At 42.8% G+C, this 19348-nt stretch overlaps 1 protein-coding gene across 2 annotated transcripts in view; it reads left to right on the top strand.

Moving 5' to 3' along the window:
* The window catches only part of mRpS35 (mitochondrial ribosomal protein S35), a 28807-nt gene extending 17130 nt beyond the window's left edge, over nt 1-11677 (top strand). The window contains exons 5-7 of one of the 2 annotated variants that reach the window (XM_076188407.1): nt 7060-7239; nt 9416-9587; nt 9862-9893. In XM_076188407.1, coding sequence (XP_076044522.1) covers nt 7060-7239; nt 9416-9587; nt 9862-9878 — 369 coding nt within the window. In that variant the 3' untranslated portion in view covers nt 9879-9893. Of the gene's footprint in view, nt 1-7059; nt 7240-9415; nt 9588-9861; nt 9894-11431 lie in introns of those variants that run through there. The other variant, XM_076188398.1, reaches the window with a different exon arrangement.
* The last annotated feature ends 7671 nt before the right edge of the window (nt 11678-19348 follow it).

Here is a 19348-nt window from a genome sequence, read left to right on the forward strand (position 1 = left end):
CTGTGTTACGATGTGTTACGATGTGTGCATGTGATTGTTATGTCATCTGCGTAGGAAGAGATTTGTATTTCTGAGGTGTCTGGTGTGGGTAAGTCATGCATGTATAGATTAAATAATGTGGGGGATAGAACTGAGCCCTGTGGTACTCCGTTCTTAATGTTTCTGATGTGCGATGATTGGCCATTATATGACACATGAGCATTCCTGCCTGCCAGATTTTTGGCCAGCCATCTTTTGGTGTTATTGTGCATGTCTGTGTTATATATTTTATTTGTTAGGTTGTGGCGGGGGATAGCATCAAAAGCTTTACTAATGTCCAATGTTATAAGAAGTGTTCTGTGGTGGGGCCTATCTGAATTGATGCCATCTAAAATTCTTTGTGTGAGGTTTGTCAGAAGAGTGTTTGTGGAGTGTAGTGGCCTAAAACCGTGTTGTGAGTCAGCAAGGGGAATATATGGTGTGACAAGTTTAAGTATTAGGCGTTCAATGACTTTAGAGGGGGTGCAGAGAAGTGTGATTGGGCGGTGCGATGTTGGGATTGTTGGGTCTTTGTTCGGTTTTGGAATGGTGATTATTTTACCATGCTTCCAGATGTCGGGTATAGTGTTGTGTGAATAGCTGTAGTTTGCAATGTTTGTGAGTGCGTGTATACCTTGTGGTCCAATGTGTTTTAGGTGGATGTTGCTTATGTTATCTGGGCCACAGGCAGATGAGTGCTTGAGATTATGCATTATGAGTTTTGTCTGACTGTCTATGAAGGGTGTATAGTCTGAGTCTGTGGGGAAGTCTTTCTTACGTCGAATGGTGCGTCGGTCGTCAGGGTGAGATGTAAGATGGCTCGTCTGTGCAAAATGACGTATGAGTGCGTTTGCTTGTTGTCTGTTTGAGGGTAGATTATCTGTTGTTGTGATTATTGCTGCGTGAGAGCGTGTAGTGTTAGTGTTGGATAGTGTGATGCTGTTGAGTGTTTTGTACAATTTGCTGGTGTTTGTTTTGTGATCAAGTGTATTGATAAAGTTTTGCCAATTTTTTTGTTTTTTGTTCATGTATTTTATTGGCAATCACAGTGTTTAGTGTTTGTATTTGGTCAGCTATGTTTTGAGGGATAGGTGTGGGGGTATCGTGTTTAAGTGTGTCACGTTGTCTGATGAGGCCTTGAATTTCTGGTGTGAAGTCGGGGTTGTGTGATTTTCTGTTGCCTCTAGGGATGTATCTCTTGTCTGCGTTTTGTATGATTGTATTAAAAGCGTGCACAGCATTGTTTATGTTTGTGATTGGTGTACTGTTAAGTGTTTCAAAATGTTGTTCTGTCTCTTCAGTAAAAGCTTCCCAGTTAGCTCTCTTGTAATTGGTGTAAGTGTGTCTGTGGCCAGCTGGGGTGCATCTTGTTTTGGTGGTGATGATGATTGGAAGGTGGTCAGAGCCAAGGGCTCCGACCACTCTCCATGATGTTGTTGGGGTTAGGCAGGGGGAGCAAAAGGTGATATCAGGAGAGGAGGGAGTGTAGAGGGCTTGGTATGGGATATGTGTATGATTATGCGTGTCGTTCATGATAGTCAATGAGTCGAATTGAGTCTGTATATCAAGCCCTCTGTCTGTGTCAGGGTTGTCGACATACCAGGCAGACGACTTGGCGTTGAAGTCACCACCCATGATCAGGTTGGGGATTGAGGTTAGTTGGCTAAGTTGAGGTCTGAAGGTGTTTGGAACTGTGGGGGATGATTGGGGGGGAATGTACATGTTAACTATTGTCAGTGTTGAATTGTTGCCTGTGCGGATTCGAATGGATTGGGTTTCTGTTGTGTTATCTGTGGTAGGGAAGAGAATTTTGGTTGTGGCACTTGTGTCCACAAAACAGATGGAGTGGTGGATCAGGGTGATGAGTCCACCGCCATTGCCGTCAGTCCGGTCTTGTCTGATGGTGGTGTAATTATGAAATGATGGTGTTTTGTGTGAGTGTCTTAGTTTTGTTTCTTGTAAAATTGCAATGTGTATGTGTATGTGTATGTTGTGTTGTAATATGTTGATGTTGTGTGTTTTGTATGTGTTGTATGTTGCCGTTTGGGGTTGAGGTTGGGGTGGTAGTGGGGAAGGTGTAGGATCTGGGTCAGAGGGGGGGAAAGGAGAGATCGGGGACAAAGGAAGGGGAGTACTAATTGGGGGTAAGGGCAAAGGGAAATTGGGAGTGGGTAAGGGTGTTGGCTGTGGTTGGGGAGGTGGGAGTGGGGTTACTGGAGGGCAGGTAGAACATGTCCAAGTGTTTGTGTATTGGTTTGTGTCAGCAAGTGTTGTACAAGTGAGGTGGTGTGATGAGTTGAACGTCTACGTTGGAGCTGCAACGTCTACATCGTGGGACCACCCCCCAACCCCAAGAGTTGGGGGCCAATCAGCAGCAACCACCCCTGGCCATCAGCTCTACGCAGATGGCACCGATCCCCAAGGAGGAGCTACGCCTACCTGGGGGAGTACCACAATCCTGGTGTGATGAGTTGAAGTATGAGGCGTTCAATGACTTTGGAGGGGGTGCAGAGAAGTGTGATTGGTCGGTGTGATGCTGGGATTGTTAGGTCTTTATTGGGTTTTGGGATTGTGATTATTTTCCCATGCTTCCAGATGTCAGGTATAGTGTTGTGTGAACAGCTGTAGTGTGCAATGTTTGTGAGTGCACATGTACTTTGTGGTCCAATGTGTTTTAGGTGGATATTACTTATGTTGTCAGGGCCACAGGCGGATGAGTGCTTGAGGTTATGTATTATGTGTTTTGTCTGACTGTCTATGAAGGCTGTTTAGTCGAATGGTGCGTCACTCGTCAGGGTGAGAAGTGAGATGGGATTGTTTTATGAGTGTGTTGGCTTGTTGTCTGAGGGTAAATTATCTGTTGTTGTGGTTATTGCTGCATGAGAGCATATTGTGTTACTGTTGGACAGTACAATATTGTTGAGTGTTTTGTACAATTTGCTGGTGTTTGTTTTGTGATCAAGTGTATTGACAAACTTTTGCCAATTTTATGTTTTTTGTTCATGTATTTTATTGATAATCTTTGTGTTTTGTGTTTGTATTTGGTCGATAGGGTAGACAGAAAGGCACTGGGAGGTTATGCAGATATATGGGATAGGAGGAAAGCTTCTAGGAGCTGTCAAGAGTTTTTATGAGAGTAGTATAGCTTGTGTCAGGATTAGAAATGGAGAGAGTGAGTGGTTCGAGAGAAGCGAGTAAATGCCTTGGTGGATTGAAAAGTGTAATGAGGAATAGACATTTGGGAATGGATACTAAGAGGAGACTGTATGAAGGAGTGAATGTGCCAACAGCACTGTATGGGGCAGAAACATGGAACATAAGAAAGGAAGAGAGAAGGAGTTTGAATGTGTTTGAGATGAGGTGTCTGAGAAGTATGATGTGGGTTACTAGGCTAGATAGAGTGAGAAATGAGAAGGTGAGGAGGAGAACAGGGGTGGAAAGGGAGTTGGGAGATAGGGTTGATGAAAGAGTATTAGGATGGTTTGGACACATGGAAAGAATGAGTGAAGAAAGACTAGTAAAAGAGGTATGGAAGGCAGATGTGGAGGGAGTGAACATGTGGGGACGTCATAGGATGAGATGGATGGATGGGGTGAAGGGGGCTTTGGGGAAGAGGGGAATGTCTGTTGAGGAAGGACGGGAGAGGACAGAAGACAGGGGTGAATGGAGAATGGTTGTATATGGATGATGTTGTGATGCATGAGGTGGAATGGGTGGGGGGATGGGGGGGTGAGGTAGTATGTGTGAGCAAAAATTGACGCAGCCGGAAGGGATTTCTCCCCGTCTTCTCCTTTTATGCATGGGGGGACGGAGAGTGGGGGTTGCCGATTTAATGAAGCGGCCTTGCTGTGGATGTGCTGTGTCTGGCGACACTGCCTCTGACCCAGGGCAGTGGACAAGGTGCAGGGATGACCCATCATCCAGGAGGTGCTAAGATAAGAGGGAGGGTGGAGGGGTGTGGAGTGTATTCAGGGATGGAATGGATGGGAATGATTTTAGGCCTTTTCCTTTTTGACTACCTCCCTTGTAAGGGGGAAAAGCCTTGGTATATGTATGTATGTATTTGGTCTGCTATGTTTTGGGGGGTAGGTGTGGGGGTATTGTGTGTAAGTTTATCTCATCTGATGAGGTCTTGGATTTCTGGTGTGAGGTTGTGGTTGTGTGATTGTCTTTTGCCTCTAGGATTTATTTCTTGTCTGCATTTTGTATGTATTAAGAGTGTGCACAGTTTGTGATTTGTGTACTGTTCTGTGTCTCGAAATGTTATTCTGTCTCTTCAGTAAAAGCATCCTAGTTTGCTCTCTTGTAATTGGTATTGTGTCTGTGGCCAACTGGGGTGCTTCATGTTTTGGTGATGATTGGAAGGTGGTCGGATCCAAAGGTTCTGACCATTTTCCATAAAATTGTTGGGGTTAGGCAGGGGGAGCAGAAGGTGATATTAGGAGAGGAGGGGGTGTAGAGGGCTTGGTGTGGGAAATGTTTATGATTGTGTGTTGTTCATGATGGTCAGTGAGTCAAGTTGAGTCTGCATATCAAACCCCCTGTCAGTGTCTGGGTTGTTGACACACCAGGCCGACAACTTGGCGTTGAAGTCGCCACCCATGATAAGGTTTGGGATTGTGGCTAGTTGATTGAGTTGAGGCCTGAAGTTGTTTGGAACTGTGGGAGATGATTGGGAGGGAATGTATATATTAACTATCATCAGTGTTGATTTGTTGCCTGTACAGATTAGGATAGATTGGATTTCTGAAGTGTTATCTGTGGTAGGGAGGAGGATTTTGGTTGTGGCGCTTGTGTCCACAAAACAGATGGATTGGTGGACCAGGGTGATGAGTCCACCGCCATTGCCGTTGGCCCGGTCTTGTCTAATGGTGGTGAAGTTGTGAAATGTTGGTGTTTTGTGTGAGTGTTTTCGTTTTGTTTCTTGTATGACGGCAATGTGTATGTTGTGTTATTTAAGGAAGTGTTTGAGTTTGTGTTTTTTTTTGTGTTGATGCCGTCAATGTTGTGTTGTAATATGTTGATGTTGTGTGTTCTGTATATGTTGTATGTTGCCTTCTGGGTTTGGGGTGTTGGGGTATAAGATCTGGGTTATAGGGAAGGAAAGGTGTGATTGGGGACAAAGGAGGGGGAGGACTGATTGAGGACAAGGGAAGGGGGAGACTGGGTGTGTGCAAGGGTGCAGGCTGTGGTTGGGAAGATGGGAGGGAGGTTATAGGAGGGCAGGTAGAACATGTCCAAGTGTTTGTGTATTCATTTGTGTTTGTAAGTGTCACACAAGGGAAGTGGGCCTAGTTTTTGCATATGTTGCATTGAATTGAGCCCTTTGTCTGTCTGCTCGAAGTGATGGGTTTGGAGCATGTTGGGCATGTGTATGTTGTGGTGGGCCCAGGATTGCTCTCTACATCTCCGGCTAATAGTAGAAGAAGAGGGGTGAGCACTGGAAAAGCACTCCTCAGTGCAGAAAAAATGTAACAGTGCATGTTGTAAAATGATTGTGGTACTCACGCAGGCAACTGGAACCCCTCCTGGGGATAGGTGCTACCTGTGTAGAGTGGTGGCTGGGGATGTTTGCCGCTGTTTGGCCCCCAACTCTTGGGGTTGGGGGTGGTCCCAGGATTCTGGCACATGTTGTTTTGGAGCCTGTAATATCAGTGAACAGTGACACTGATCACTCATTGCACATCTCACATCAACAACAGAACATGAAAAAAAAACATGCCAGCAGCATATTGCTCCAACCTGCCACACAAAACATCCACACAGAAACACATTTACCCCCAAATAATTAATCAAGCTCTTTAAGAAAGACCACCAAATTTAGCACTACAACACCCCACAGAGAAAACCATACTAAACCAAACAAGAATCACACTAGCATGAATGGACTGTAGATACCATCCATTATAAAACAATAACAACACAGAAAAGGCCTGGCTACAGATTCAAACTGTCCCAGAAGTAACTACCACACAAAAGACACCTTACACTACTGTGGCCCACACTAACAATCCCCAGACAACAATATAGCATACCTTTTCTGGGTGATTTATGGTCCTCACCAGAGGCTGTTGCCAGGTTCTTGGAGGCCATGGGTCTTCTGCAAGGGCAACAGATTGATTGATTTATCCCTCTCAGGCTCCAACCAGAGATCATCCACCCTAGATATGCTATGGTCTGGTCTCTATTTGTATAATTGTAATGTGCAAGGGGAAAAAAAACCACTTATGAGATCCCATATTTTTGTTTCCATTAATCAAACTTAACATAAATTCATTTGTTTAATGAGTGAAGTATTTTCTATGTAATTGACTGATTAATTTCTGCCTCAATCTTCACAAAGTGGAAAACCCACAACCCCACAGTGGCTGGCACTAGTCCTTGTGCCCTCCCATAGATCTCTCTGGGAAGATACTTTGGGTTGTTGTCCGTCTTGTATTAGTGTAAGACTTCCCATCTTACCAGCAGAAATTAGTAGAGGAATCAAAACAGTTGCTGGCTTTTAGCTCTTTGTATGTGAAAAAAATGGGAGAAATATAGTTATTAAAGTTAATAGAGATCTTGGGCCCAGCCCAGAGACCAAGTATCGGCCCCTTGGGGTTGCATCTCCTGATGAAGGTGAGGAGTATGACGGGTTTTGAAAATGGGTAGCTTCTCTGTCCATCTTGCATGACCACCACATGCAAGTACCTTTCATTGATTCCTTCCAATTATAAAATCTTGGGAAGTCCCACATAGGTTTCAAGAGGTGAATGTGTGAGGAGATTGCTACCAAAGGTGAACGAGTTGATAAAACATGTAGCACATGTTAAACAAAGATGGAATAAGAGATGAAACCAGTTTGATACAGTGAGTTGAAAGGAAATACAAAATCTCAAGCTTATCTGTGTGTTGCTTGTAGGCAGAATTAGTGGTACACAAGATCTTAAATACCAAAGTATTCAATCTGTCACCCCTTTCCATGATACCTCATTGTTTGCATAGTGTACCTGAGTTGATATTGATTAGCATTAGATTTTATTTAGCCCATATTTTCCACAGGTAAAATTATCCAGTCTTGATTTAAATGATCATGGTGTGGACAAGCTGCTCAGGCTTGTAGGGGACAGATATGATCCAGAAACGGACATGCTAACCCTTGTTACTGATCGCTGCCCACTTAGTCGACAGAACTATGATTATAGTCGATACCTCCTCAGTGTTCTGTATTCAGAAGCCAAGGTAAGTGAAGTTATATTTTGTTCAATATACATATGTACAAACTAAACAAACAGTAACAAACACCACAACAAAAATAATCTCAGTCCAAATACAAAGAAGACAACTTACAACCTTACAAATATTTATATGACACTTTCCACCACATTATCCCCCTGGGGTTACATCCCTCAACTCAAGCCTCTCATCTATCTTATATAAGGGAGGTAACCAGCCAGCCATCCTTAACCCTTCCAATATTTATTTGTTTTCCGTTTTATCTTAGCTCCTACTGGATAAAGGACCATCTCAGTCCCCCATCCATTGCTTGGAATAGAAGCAATGCAGCAAGACACAACATTTACACAGCAGAGCCCAGCAACCAAGCTGTGGAGGTGCTGTGTCTAATTACATTAAACTAGAAGGAAAAACATAACCTTTATAAAAGATAAGATTCATAAACTACTACATAGAACAGAGGGACAAGGAGGGAGAGTTGCCATGAAAGTGAAGCACCCTTGCTGTGTTGTGCTTCATTTCTTCTGACCTGGGCACTGGGCAGGAGACAGGGATGACTCTTGGTCCACAAGGAACTAAGATGAAATGGAAACAAATGTGTGGTGATTGAATGGGATTGGAAAGGTGGGGGTGGTATATACTGTAGGTAAACAAAAAAAATCAAACTAATCCCTCTGAATTTACTACATTTAGACTTATCTCCCCTTACACAGTAAGACATGTACACTTCTTCCTTCTCTAAAACACACAATAGATAACCTTATCAACCACTCCACTGTTACTATTTCATCCTTTGTCAGAAACTCCACAAGACATCCATCCAAGCCAGGTGCCTTTACAACTCTCAGTTCTTTTAGACTGCATATGCACAGCACCTCCTCTTTTGTGTCACACTTCTCATTCCTCTTACCCATTCTAGTCATTTCTCTGGGATCCACCACCTCCATCATAGGCTCCTAGTCCTCCACATTTAGTAATTCCCTGTAGTGAGATACTTGGGTGCAAATGTGGCAGGGAAAGGTGGAGTGAAAGTGGAGGTAGAATGTAGATTGAGAGAAGCAAGTAAATGCCTTGGTGGATTAAAGAGTGTAATGAGGAATAGATATTTGGGAATGGATGCTAAGAGGAGACTGTATGAAGGAGTGATTGTGCCAACAGCACTGTATGGGGCAGAAACATGGAACATAAGAGAAGAAGAGAGGAGGAGTTTGAATGTGTTTGAGATGAGGTGTCTGAGAAGTATGATGGGGGTTACTAGGCTAGATAGTGTGAGAAATGAGGAGGTGAGGAGGAGAACGGGGGTGGAAAGGGAGCTGGGAGATAGGGTTGATGAAAGAATATTAGGATGGTTTGGACACATGGAAAGAATGAGTGAAGAAAGACTAGTAAAAGAGGTGTGGAAGGCAAATGTGGAGGGAGTGAACATGAGGGGGCGTCCTAGGATGAGGTGGATGGATGGGGTGAAGGGGGCTTTGGGGAAGAGGGGAATGTCTGTTGAGGAAGGACGAGAGAGGACAGAAGACAGGGGTGAATGGAGAATGGTTGTATATGGATGATGTTGTGATAGCATGAGGTGGAATGGGCGGGTGGATGGGGGGTGAGGTAGTATGTGTGAGCAAAATTTGACACAGCCCGAAGGGATTTCTCCCCGTCCTCTCATTTTATGCAATGGGGGGGACGGAGAGGGGGGGTCGCCGATTTAATGAAGCGGCCTTGCTGTGGATGTGCTGTGTCTTGCGACACTGCTTCTGACCCAGGGCAGTGGACAAGGTGCAGGGATGACCCGTCATTCAGGAGGTGCTAAGATAAGAGGGAGGGTGGAGGGGTGTGGAGTGTATTCAGGGATGGAATGGGTGGGAATGATTTTATGCCTTTTTCTTTTTGACTACCCCCCTTGTAAGGGGGAAAAAGCCTTGGTATATGTATGTATGTATGCCTCTCCCTCTCATCATCAACCCTGCCATTAACAGCTACTCATCTACTTCCTCTCCTCTCTTTCTTCTTGGCTCCTCTCTTTGCTTAGTTTTCACTTCCTTGTTAAAATCAAAAGATGGGTATTGATGTCATAGTACTGTAAACTGTTTCTATCAGTTGTCATTTATGAGAGCTTTTATTGGAGCCATATTTTGTTTTAATTATCCAAATTTTTCAATGTAAGTGATATTGTTTTTTGTCTCTCCAGAAAATTGAACCATGGGAGCATGAGAAATCTCTAGAAGATCAAGAGAAGTACACATGGGAAGGGAGTCCATCTGAACAAAACCTGAATACCATCATAGAAGCCTCAAAAGAATCTGTGCCTCCACAGTATATCAACGAGTATTCTGATGTTGTTACTGCTATACATAATGAAGGTTTGTGGCTCTACATTTGCTGACAACAAATTTTCTGTTTTTATATAAAGATAGGTTTTGCTGTCAAACAACTTTTCACCAGAACATGTAATCTGTTTTTTAATTTGCCAGATATTCCTGCATTAGAAGTGTAGAACCTAGCTTAATCATCTACTTTCTAGTAGCTTGTCTACAAAATCTCCAATTATTCCAACATCCTCATCCATGTTACTTGTCCAGTTTTGTTGACATTATTTCTGCATTATCATCTGCTTCACAAATTATTTAACACCAGATCCAGAAGCATTCTAAAGCATTCTCATATGCAAATGACCTGATGATAACTGAGCATCTGTCTATATAGACCATTGGCTTCTTCCCCCCTATAAGAGAGGTAAGCCAAGTCAAAGGCACACATGCACCCACACCCATCCACCACCCTTGTTTCCCTCTTATTGTGGCTCCTTGTGGATGAAGGGTCATGCCTGTCTCCTGATTGGTTCAGAAGCAATGCAGCAAGACACAGCACATCCATTGTAGGGCTGCTTCACTTACACAGTGACACCCCCCCCCCCTTCCTGGTCCCATCATGCAGAAAATAGAGAAGATCCCTTGAGGATGCATCAAAATATCATCCATGCACAACCATCCTCTACTCACCCCTATCCCCTGCCATCTCCTTTCCTAGCTCAACAGATATTCCTCAACTGCAAAATAGATGCCAAGAACAAATATGTATATCTTGGGGCTGCCAAATTTCTTGTATCAGCTACCTAGAAGTAATTTATTGGTTAAAATAATTTGACATATTAGTCCTGGAGTAGTGTGCTGGTAAAATTGGCCTTTTTGAAGCTATGTTATTTTTGTGCTATGTTTGGCCGTTGCATAACGGACGTATTCATTGGGGGGACGGAGAGGGGGGGTCGCCGATTAATGAAGCGGCCTTGCTGTGGATGTACTGTGTCTTGCGACACTGCTTCTGACCCAGGGCAGTGGACAGGGTGCAGGGATGACCCGTCATTCAGGAGGTGCTAAGATAAGAGGGAGGGTGGAGGGGTGTGGAGTGTATTCAGGGATGGAATGGGTGGGAATGATTTTATGCCTTTTTCTTTTTGACTACCCCCCTTGTAAGGGGGAAAAAGCCTTGGTATATGTATGTATGTATGTTTGGCCATATTCTGAGCAAGACCATCTTCTCCAGTAATTTGGAGATGGTGGAGGAAAGAAGAGAGATATGTTTGTAAGATGTTGGTTGTTGTGGTGATGCATTTGATCTCAAAAATAGGTTTATGTGTACTCCATTTCAAGGGTGGGTATTTTGGTAGTACATACATATATACATACACCAATGGCTTTTCCCCCATACAAGGGAAGTAGCCAAAAACAAAGGCATAAAATCCACTCCCACCCATTCCATCCCCACGTACTCCACTTCCATTCACCCCCCTCCCTCCCTCTTACCTTGGCTCCTCTTGGATAACAGGTCATCCCTGCAAATTGCCCACTCCCCTGGGTCAGGAGCAATGTAGTAAGACACAGCACATCCACAGCAAGGCCGCTTCATTTAATCAGTGACCTACTTTCTGTAGCCCCAACAGGGGGGGGACAATCCAAAAATTGTCATCACTCATTATATAGTGTTTGGGTCCAAGTATCTCAGATAGTAGTTAGATATTTTGTCAGAGTCCAGTACACATGAGTTCTTTAGGCTTTTGATAGACCTCTGTATCCTCTAGAAAATTAGGAATTGACTTCAGTGCCATGATTACTAGTCATGTTCTCCGTTCTCATTTTGGAGAGTTGTTTATGTATTGTATTTTTGTTTGAGCAATTGTATTCTCATAAGTGATAATTCTATTTGGCAGGTGAAGATGACACCACTCTCAAGAAATATGAAGAAGCTGTTTTAAAAATTTTGTGCCTTCCCTCAAATGTGCACATGTGAAGCATTCCCAGTTGGGATAAGAGTCTTAGCAAATGAATAGGAATATAAAATGCCATGTATGTATATTGTACTTTTAAGATTAAGATGGCATATTTAAAGATGGTGAAAGAATATTACAATTGTAAATATAGTAATTGTGTTTTTAATAAATGTTGTTAATACTTGAGTATTATATTCACTAGAAAATAGGTATTGAAAGAAACATGAGTAATGGTTGGAGAATATAACAAAAGGGAGGATAGTGGAGTTTAACAGATATAGGAATGCAAACTGTAATGAGACTGGGACAGAAGGTACCTCAGTATTTTAACAAGAACAAGAAACTCTAAGAGGCAGATGAATGAAGTGGAAAAGCCAGAGGCAAAAAAAAAAAAAAAGTAGAATTAATGCTAAGAATGAAAAAAATTTAGCAAAGAAAGTTATAGTGCAATGAATACTTCCAAAAGACTGGTAAACAAATAAAGTTTTACATACACATACCAAGGCTTTTTCCCCCTTACAAGGGAGGTAGCCAAAAAGGAAAAGGCATAAAATCATTCCCACCCATTCCATCCCCGAATACAGTCCACACCCCTCCACCCTCCCTCTCATCTTAGCACCTCCCAGATGACGGGTCATCCCTGCACCTTGTCCACTGCCCTGGGTCAGAAGCAGTGTCGCAAGACACAGCACATCCACAGCAAGGCCGCTTCATTAAATCGGCGACCCCCCCTCTCCATCCCCCCATGCATGAAAGGAGAAGACAGGGAGAAATCCCTTCAGGCTGCATCAAATTTTGCTCACACATACTACCTCAACCCCCATCCCCCCGCCCATTCCACCTCATGCATCATTTCATCCATATACTATTCTCCATTCACCCCTGCCTTCTGTCCTCTCCCATCCTTCCTCAACAGACATTCCCCTCTTCCCCAAAGCCCCCTTCACCCCATCCATCCACCTCATCCTAGGATGTCCCCTCATGTTCACTCCCTCCACATCTGCCTTCCATACCTCTTTTACTAGTCTTCACTCATTCTTTCCATGTGTCCAAACCATCCTAATATTCTTTCATCAACCCTATCTCCCAACTCCCTTTCCACCCCTGTCCTCCTCACCTCCTCATTTCTCACTCTAGCCTAGTAACCCCTGTCATACTTCTCAGACACCTCATCTCAAATACATTCAAACTCCTCTCTTATGTTCCATGTTTCTGCCCCATACAGTGCTGTTAGCACAATCACTCCTTCATACAGTCTCCTCTTAGCATCCATTCCCAAATGTCTATTCCTCATTACACTTTTTGATCCACCAAGGCATTTACTCGCTTCTCAATCTAACATTCTACCTCCACCTCCACTCTGCCTTTTCCTGCCACATTTGCACCCAAGTATCTAAAACTATCCACTTCCTCCAGTCGCTCTCCCTTAATGCTCACTTCCAGTCTGCTGCCACTTTCACCCCTTGAACATCTCATCACCTTTTATCCACATTTATCTTCAGCTTTCTTCTATCACACACTCCCAAACTCTGTCACCAACTTCCTCAATCCCTCCTCCGATCCTGCCACTAGCGCAGTGTCGTCCGCAAACAACAGCTGGCTCACCTCCCACTTTTCTCCATTTTCTTTAACCATCTCCAATCCCTGACCCACCACCCTTGCATTTACCTCTCGCACTACCCCATCCATGTAAAAGTTGAACAGCCAGGGCGACATAACGCATCCCTGACGAAGTCCCACCTTTACCTCAAACCACTCCCTCTCTCCATTTCTAATCCTGACACAAGCTCTACTCTCATAAAAACTCTTGACAGCTAGAAGCTTTCCTCCTATCCCGAATATCCGCAAAACCTCCCACAGTGCCTTTCTGTCTACCCTGTCTTGAGCCTTTCCCAGGTCCATATAAGCCCAAAAAACATCCTTCCCCTCTCCTATAGCTTTCTCACATATCTGTCGTACAACAAAAATCTGATCTACACAACCTCTACCCGTCCTAAATCCACACTGTTCCTCACCAATTACTCCCTCTGTTCCAGTCTGGGGTATTGGCTGCATGTTATTGTGGCAAAGTCATGCAGTTGATACTTTAGGGTCTATATGGGGTGCCCCTATGGACCAGAACCACACATCATTTTGTCTGTGATAGAGGAAAACTCTGTTCATAGAGAAATGACACTTTTATACAATGACTGTCCCTCCGTTATGCTGTCCCCCAACCCCTTGTTGCTGTCCTGTACAATTTCTCTGAATATTCATTTCTTTTTTTTGCCTACTTACCCTGTGGTGGGGGAAAAGAATACTGCCACCAAGTATTTCCACTTGGATCATAAGAGGCGAGAAAAAAGGGACGGGGATTGGGACCAGGCATCCTTCTCCCTGTAGCCCCACAAGGGACATTCCTAAAAAAAGCAAAGGCATAAGAGGGTCTAGGAGTTTTCCGACCAGCACCCTAAGGTTTGGGTCTTTTAATGTGCGTGGATGTGATACAGATGAGAGTAAAAGGAAAGAGATAGGTAGTATGTTTGTGAGAAGAAAGATGGATGTGTTGGCTTTGAGTGAAACTAAGTTGAGTGTAAGTGGGAGGTTATCAGGAGTGAAGAGAAGGCAAGGGAGGGAAGGGGTGGCTATACTAGTAAGTGAAGAGATAGGTAAATGTGTAGTGGAGTGGAAGGAGGTTTCCTCAAGGATAATGTGGATGAAGGTGAAACTGGGAAAGGAGATGTGGGTTTTTGTAAGTGCATATGGGCATGGCAGTGAGAAGAGTGTAGAAGAAAGGGAGGCCTTTTGGATAGATTTAAATGAGTGCATAGAGGGATTAGGGAGAAAAGTCAATGTAATAGTACTGGGAGACCTTAATGCTAGGGTAGGAAATGATCCAATTGAGTGGTTGGGAAATGTGGAGTTCCAGGAAAGAATCGTAGTGGAGAGTTGATGGTGGAGATGTGTCTAGAAAGAGAGTTGATGATAGCAAATAGTGTTTCGGAAGAAAGTCAAGCATAAGTACACATGGGAGAGGGTGGTGGATGGAAGGGTGGTAGATAGAGTGTTAATGGACTATGTAGTGGTAGATAGGAGTATGATAGGAAGAGTTAAGGATGTACATGTGCTAAGGGGAGAGGGTGGGGGAATATCAGATCATTTTTTGGTGGAAAGTAAGTTGAGAATGGAGGATAGATGGAGAAAGAGGAAAGAGACAAAAGTAGGGAGGTGCTTAGAGTGAACTCTCTGAATGAAAAGGAGGAGTACAGGAAGAAGCTGAAGGAGGAGTGAAGGATAGAGTAGAGGTAGGTGTGGAGGAGGAATGGGGATGGTTCAAGGAGGGAGTCACAAAGTGTGCAAAGATGGTGTGTGGAACAAGAAGGACAGGAGGAAATAGAAGAAGGGTAGTGAATGGTGGGATGAGGAAACAAAGAAGGTTGTAGAAGAGAAGAAGCAGGCATTCACAGATTGGTTACAAAATAGGACGAGGGAGTCATATGAGAGGTACAAAAAAAAGAAAAGAGAAGTAAAGAAAAAGGTAAAGGAGGCAAAGAGGAGAGCAGATGTGAAATGGGGTAAGTGTATGACAGAAAATTTTGAGATGTTTTGGAAAGAAATTAAGATAGAAAGAGGAGGCGAATCAAGTAGAGAAGAAAAGGTAAAAGGTGCAGATGGAGAGATGATAATGGAAGAGAAGGCAGTAAGGGGAAAATGGGCAGAATATTTTAGGGTGTTACTAAATGTGAAGGAGGATAGAGAGGGAAAGATAGCTGTAGTGGTAAATGCTAAGAAAATGACCATGATAAGTGAGGAGAAATAAGGAAGGATGAAGTGAAGGCAGTTGTTAAGATGATGAAAGCCATGCAGAGTGTCTGAAAAAAAGGAGGTACAGTGATGGTGGACTGGCTGGTGAAGTTGTTTAATGTTTGTCTAAGAGGGTAGTGCCAGAGGATTGGAGGAGTGCCTGTATATTTCCACTTTACAAGGGAAAAGGGGATAAGTGTGAGTAGTAGTTTCAGAGGGATCAATTTGTTAAGTGTAGTTGGGAAGGCTTATGGGAGGATCTTGATTGAGAGGATTAACAGAGGAATAAAGTTTTGGAAGTTATAAAAAAAAAGTGACTGAAAAGTAAAGACACGGGAACTTTTAAAGGAAATTGATGGCAAAAATTAAATGAGAATGTAAAAAGTGAACATCATCTGCATTCATGCATGAACTATTCTAGACCACATGCAAGGTTGAGGCCAGCCCTGCAATTGGCAAAAAAAAAAAAAAAAGATAGAAAAGGAAGTTTTTCTGGAAGTACTCAACTAATTTTAGATACTTGGGTGCAAAGGTGGAGTGAAAGTGGAGGTAGAATGTAGATTGAGAGAAGCGAGTAAATGCCTTGGTGGATTAAAGAGTGTAATGAGGAATAGACATTTGGGAATGGATGCTAAGAGGAGACTGTATGAAGGAGTGATTGTGCCAACAGCACTGTATGGGGCAGAAACATGGAACATAAGAGAGAAGGAGTTTGAATGTGTTTGAGATGAGGTGTCTGAGAAGTATGATGGGGGTTACTAGGCTAGATAGTGTGAGAAATGAGGAGGTGAGGAGGAGAACAGGGGTGGAAAAGGAGCTGGGAGATAGGGTTGATGAAAGAATATTAGGATGGTTTGGACACATGGAAAGAATAAGTGAAGAAAGACTAGTAAAAGAGGTGTGGAAGGCAGATGTGGAGGGAGTGAACATGAGGGGACGTCCTAGGATGAGGTGGATGGATGGGGTGAAGGGGGCTTTGGGGAAGAGGGGAATGTCTGTTGAGGAAGGATGGGAGAGGACAGAAGACGGGTGAATGGAGAATGGTTGTATATGGATGATGTGATTGCATGAGGTGGAATGGGGGGTGAGGTAGTATGTGTGAGCAAAATTTGACGCAGCCCGAAGGGATTTCTCCCCGTCCTCTCCTTTTATGCAATGGGGGGACGGAGAGGGGGGGGTCGCCGATTTAATGAAGCGGCCTTGCTGTGGATGTGCTGTTTCTTGCGACACTGCTTCTGATCCAGGGTAGTGGACAAGGTGCTGGGATGACCCGTCTTTCAGGAGGGAGGGTGGAGGGGTGTGGAGTGTATTCAGGGATGGAATGGGTGGGAATGATTTTATGCCTATTTCTTTTTGGCTATCCCCCTTGTAAGGGGGAAAAAGCCTTGGTATATGTATGTAAATACTCAACTAGAGTGGGAGGACATGGTTTTAAGATGACAGGATGACCTTATAGAATAGGATACACTACAATAAAACTAAAAGTATCCTATACTAATGTAGAAGGTTACTATCAATCTTGTTGGAGATAAATGACTACTCGGTAAATGAATCTGATATTTTGTGCTTGGTAGAGAGCAAGCTCCCAAAAAATTATCATCTATAGCTGGGAATAATAGGTATGCAATCTGCAGAAAGAAAAAGAGAGAGAAAATAAAATGGATGATGAACATTGTGAAATATGTTAAGAAATATCAGGTAGTTCATATCTTTAAATATATATGAGAGGATCAGCAAATCCATTGGCCCTGGTCTCTATTGTAAAAAACCTGCATCCTCCAGGAAATTAGCCCATGAGCAGGATTGTAAGTTCAAAATGAGGTATAGTGTTGTCAGGAAATTGTGAATGTAGGGCAGAGTAATATGAAGTTTTCTGTGTTGGGGAACCTCAGCAATCTGAGATGACTACAGCAGCGGGTTTGGTACGATTGGTCTAACGACGATTGGTCCAAAGCCAATTGGTCTAATAGACCAATTCGTCTAAAACCGATTCGTCCAATATACTATTTGGTCTAATGACGATTAGTCTAAAATTGATGTAAAGACAATGATAGAAATACAAGAATTTAAATCAGAGACTTATTTAAGACACACATAAAAATATACTTTAAAGACAATGATAGAGACTTTTATTTAGGACACACATAAAAATATACTTTAAATTTTTTTAGTTTGTGCCAGCGCTCGTAGAAACTCTAACCTATCGTAATTGTCCTTCTCGCTAAAAACAGACAAGATTCTCTCTTCACGTTCAATATCTTTTCTCTTGAGTTTAGCGTTAGATTCTCCTCTAATAATGCATTCAATCTGTTCTTCCACATTTTTTGTTCCTTTTGTAGTTCGGTAATTAGCTAATATTCCAACATGTGCAGAGCCTACTAGTATCTCCAGCCGTCGATGCCATGCTTCCACTTTGTTCTGTGTCCTTGGAACACCAAGTTCCATCCTGTCATGTACGGACCATAATGAAAGGGGAAAAAGAGAAGGAGACCGCATTTCCTGACCTCGCAATACTCTACGAATTTTGCCCACAACATAATTTTCGTCGAAGTAATTAACAACCTGAATGCCCTCCTCTGGAATTGTGTCCTTGAGTTCCAGCCATGCAGCCTCGATATCACTAGCAGGTAAGAAGGCTAGTGCTGCCATCTGCCGGATTTTCAACGAAAAGTTTTCATCAGTGCCATACAAGGTTTTTAAACCAGATGAAATTATTTTTCTATAGATGCTCTGTCCTAAATGGAAAAAACAACCCTTGTTAGTTGTTCCAGGCATTTCGGATTTAACTGCATTTATAACACTAATTTCGAAGTCAGTGATTATCATCTGAGGAGAAAGGTAAATTTCGTTTTCCGCAGCATAATCTTGTAGATCACGGAATAACTGAATATAACATTCCGCGTTTTTTCGTGACATAAGTACATACACTAATGGCAACACTCGACTTCTGTCATGTGGTCCAATGGGAGCATGAATTGTATACATTTGCTTGAAAACCGTAGGAACGGTTTTAAATGTCCCGTCCATTATCCAAAATTGAGCATTTTCAAGTTTTTTCATATTAAAACAAGTAGTAAATATCAGTATTTTGTCGTCTCCAACACTTGATTCTTTTATTAGAAATGGCTCACCAGACAGTGTTTGTTGGTACTCAATTGGAATCGATATTTCATCCAAATCAGTTGGCTCTACTGGTCCCTCTTTACGCATTCTGCTTACTATTTTCTTGAGAGCCCCTTTCTTCCCAATATACGGTACAATAGAAGAATCAACTGAACTACACACGTCTTGAATTATTTGGCATGGTTTGTCACTGGTTTCAATAGCTCTTTGTTTTATTTTATTACGGCACTTCACTACATCGATTCGACTGGCTTCCGCAGATCCACAAGTATGATCACTTTGTTTTGTTACAATGTGACAATTATCTTCACAGTGAGTTACGGCAGATCCTTTACATGATCTTGTTTCGCATCGCCAGTAAAATGTTTCTTTACCACTTGTCTTTTGAACCCTTTTTGAGCGCAATGTAAACAGATAACCATCTGCAGCAAGCTTTTCCTTTCCTCTTTCGGATAGCACAATTTCACACACAGGAAACTCCATGCTAAGGGCTTAGGAGAATACTCCAAAATGCAAATACTCTAAAACAAAGTAAGAAAGAACTTCGACACAAACTATCTCTTAGTTAAATCGGTAGTTAGAATAAAGAAATTTTGCACAAACTATCCTTTAGGTGAAGCGGTAGTTAGCTATGGTAATTAGACGAATCGTATATTTGGTTTTAGACCAATTCGCTTTGGACCAGTCTTAGTTAAATCGGTAGTTAGAATAAAGAAATTTTGCACAAACTATCCTTTAGGTGAAGCGGTTGGTTTTAGACTAATCGTGTTGTTGGACCAATCGTACTATTGGACGAGATGGTTTTAGACCAATTGGAATTAGACCAATCGTCCGGGACCGACAGCAGCATCTAGATGAAAAAGGTCTATTGCTGGCTAGATAAATGTCAGTTTGCTCAATCATGGGTTTAATAATTAGGACATAATCTGTCATGAGAAGGGATAGCTAAAG

This window comes from Oratosquilla oratoria, chromosome 1, assembly GCF_046742065.1.
Source record: "Oratosquilla oratoria isolate Oo_2021 chromosome 1, ASM4674206v1, whole genome shotgun sequence".
In the NCBI taxonomy this organism is placed as follows: domain Eukaryota; kingdom Metazoa; phylum Arthropoda; class Malacostraca; order Stomatopoda; family Squillidae; genus Oratosquilla; species Oratosquilla oratoria.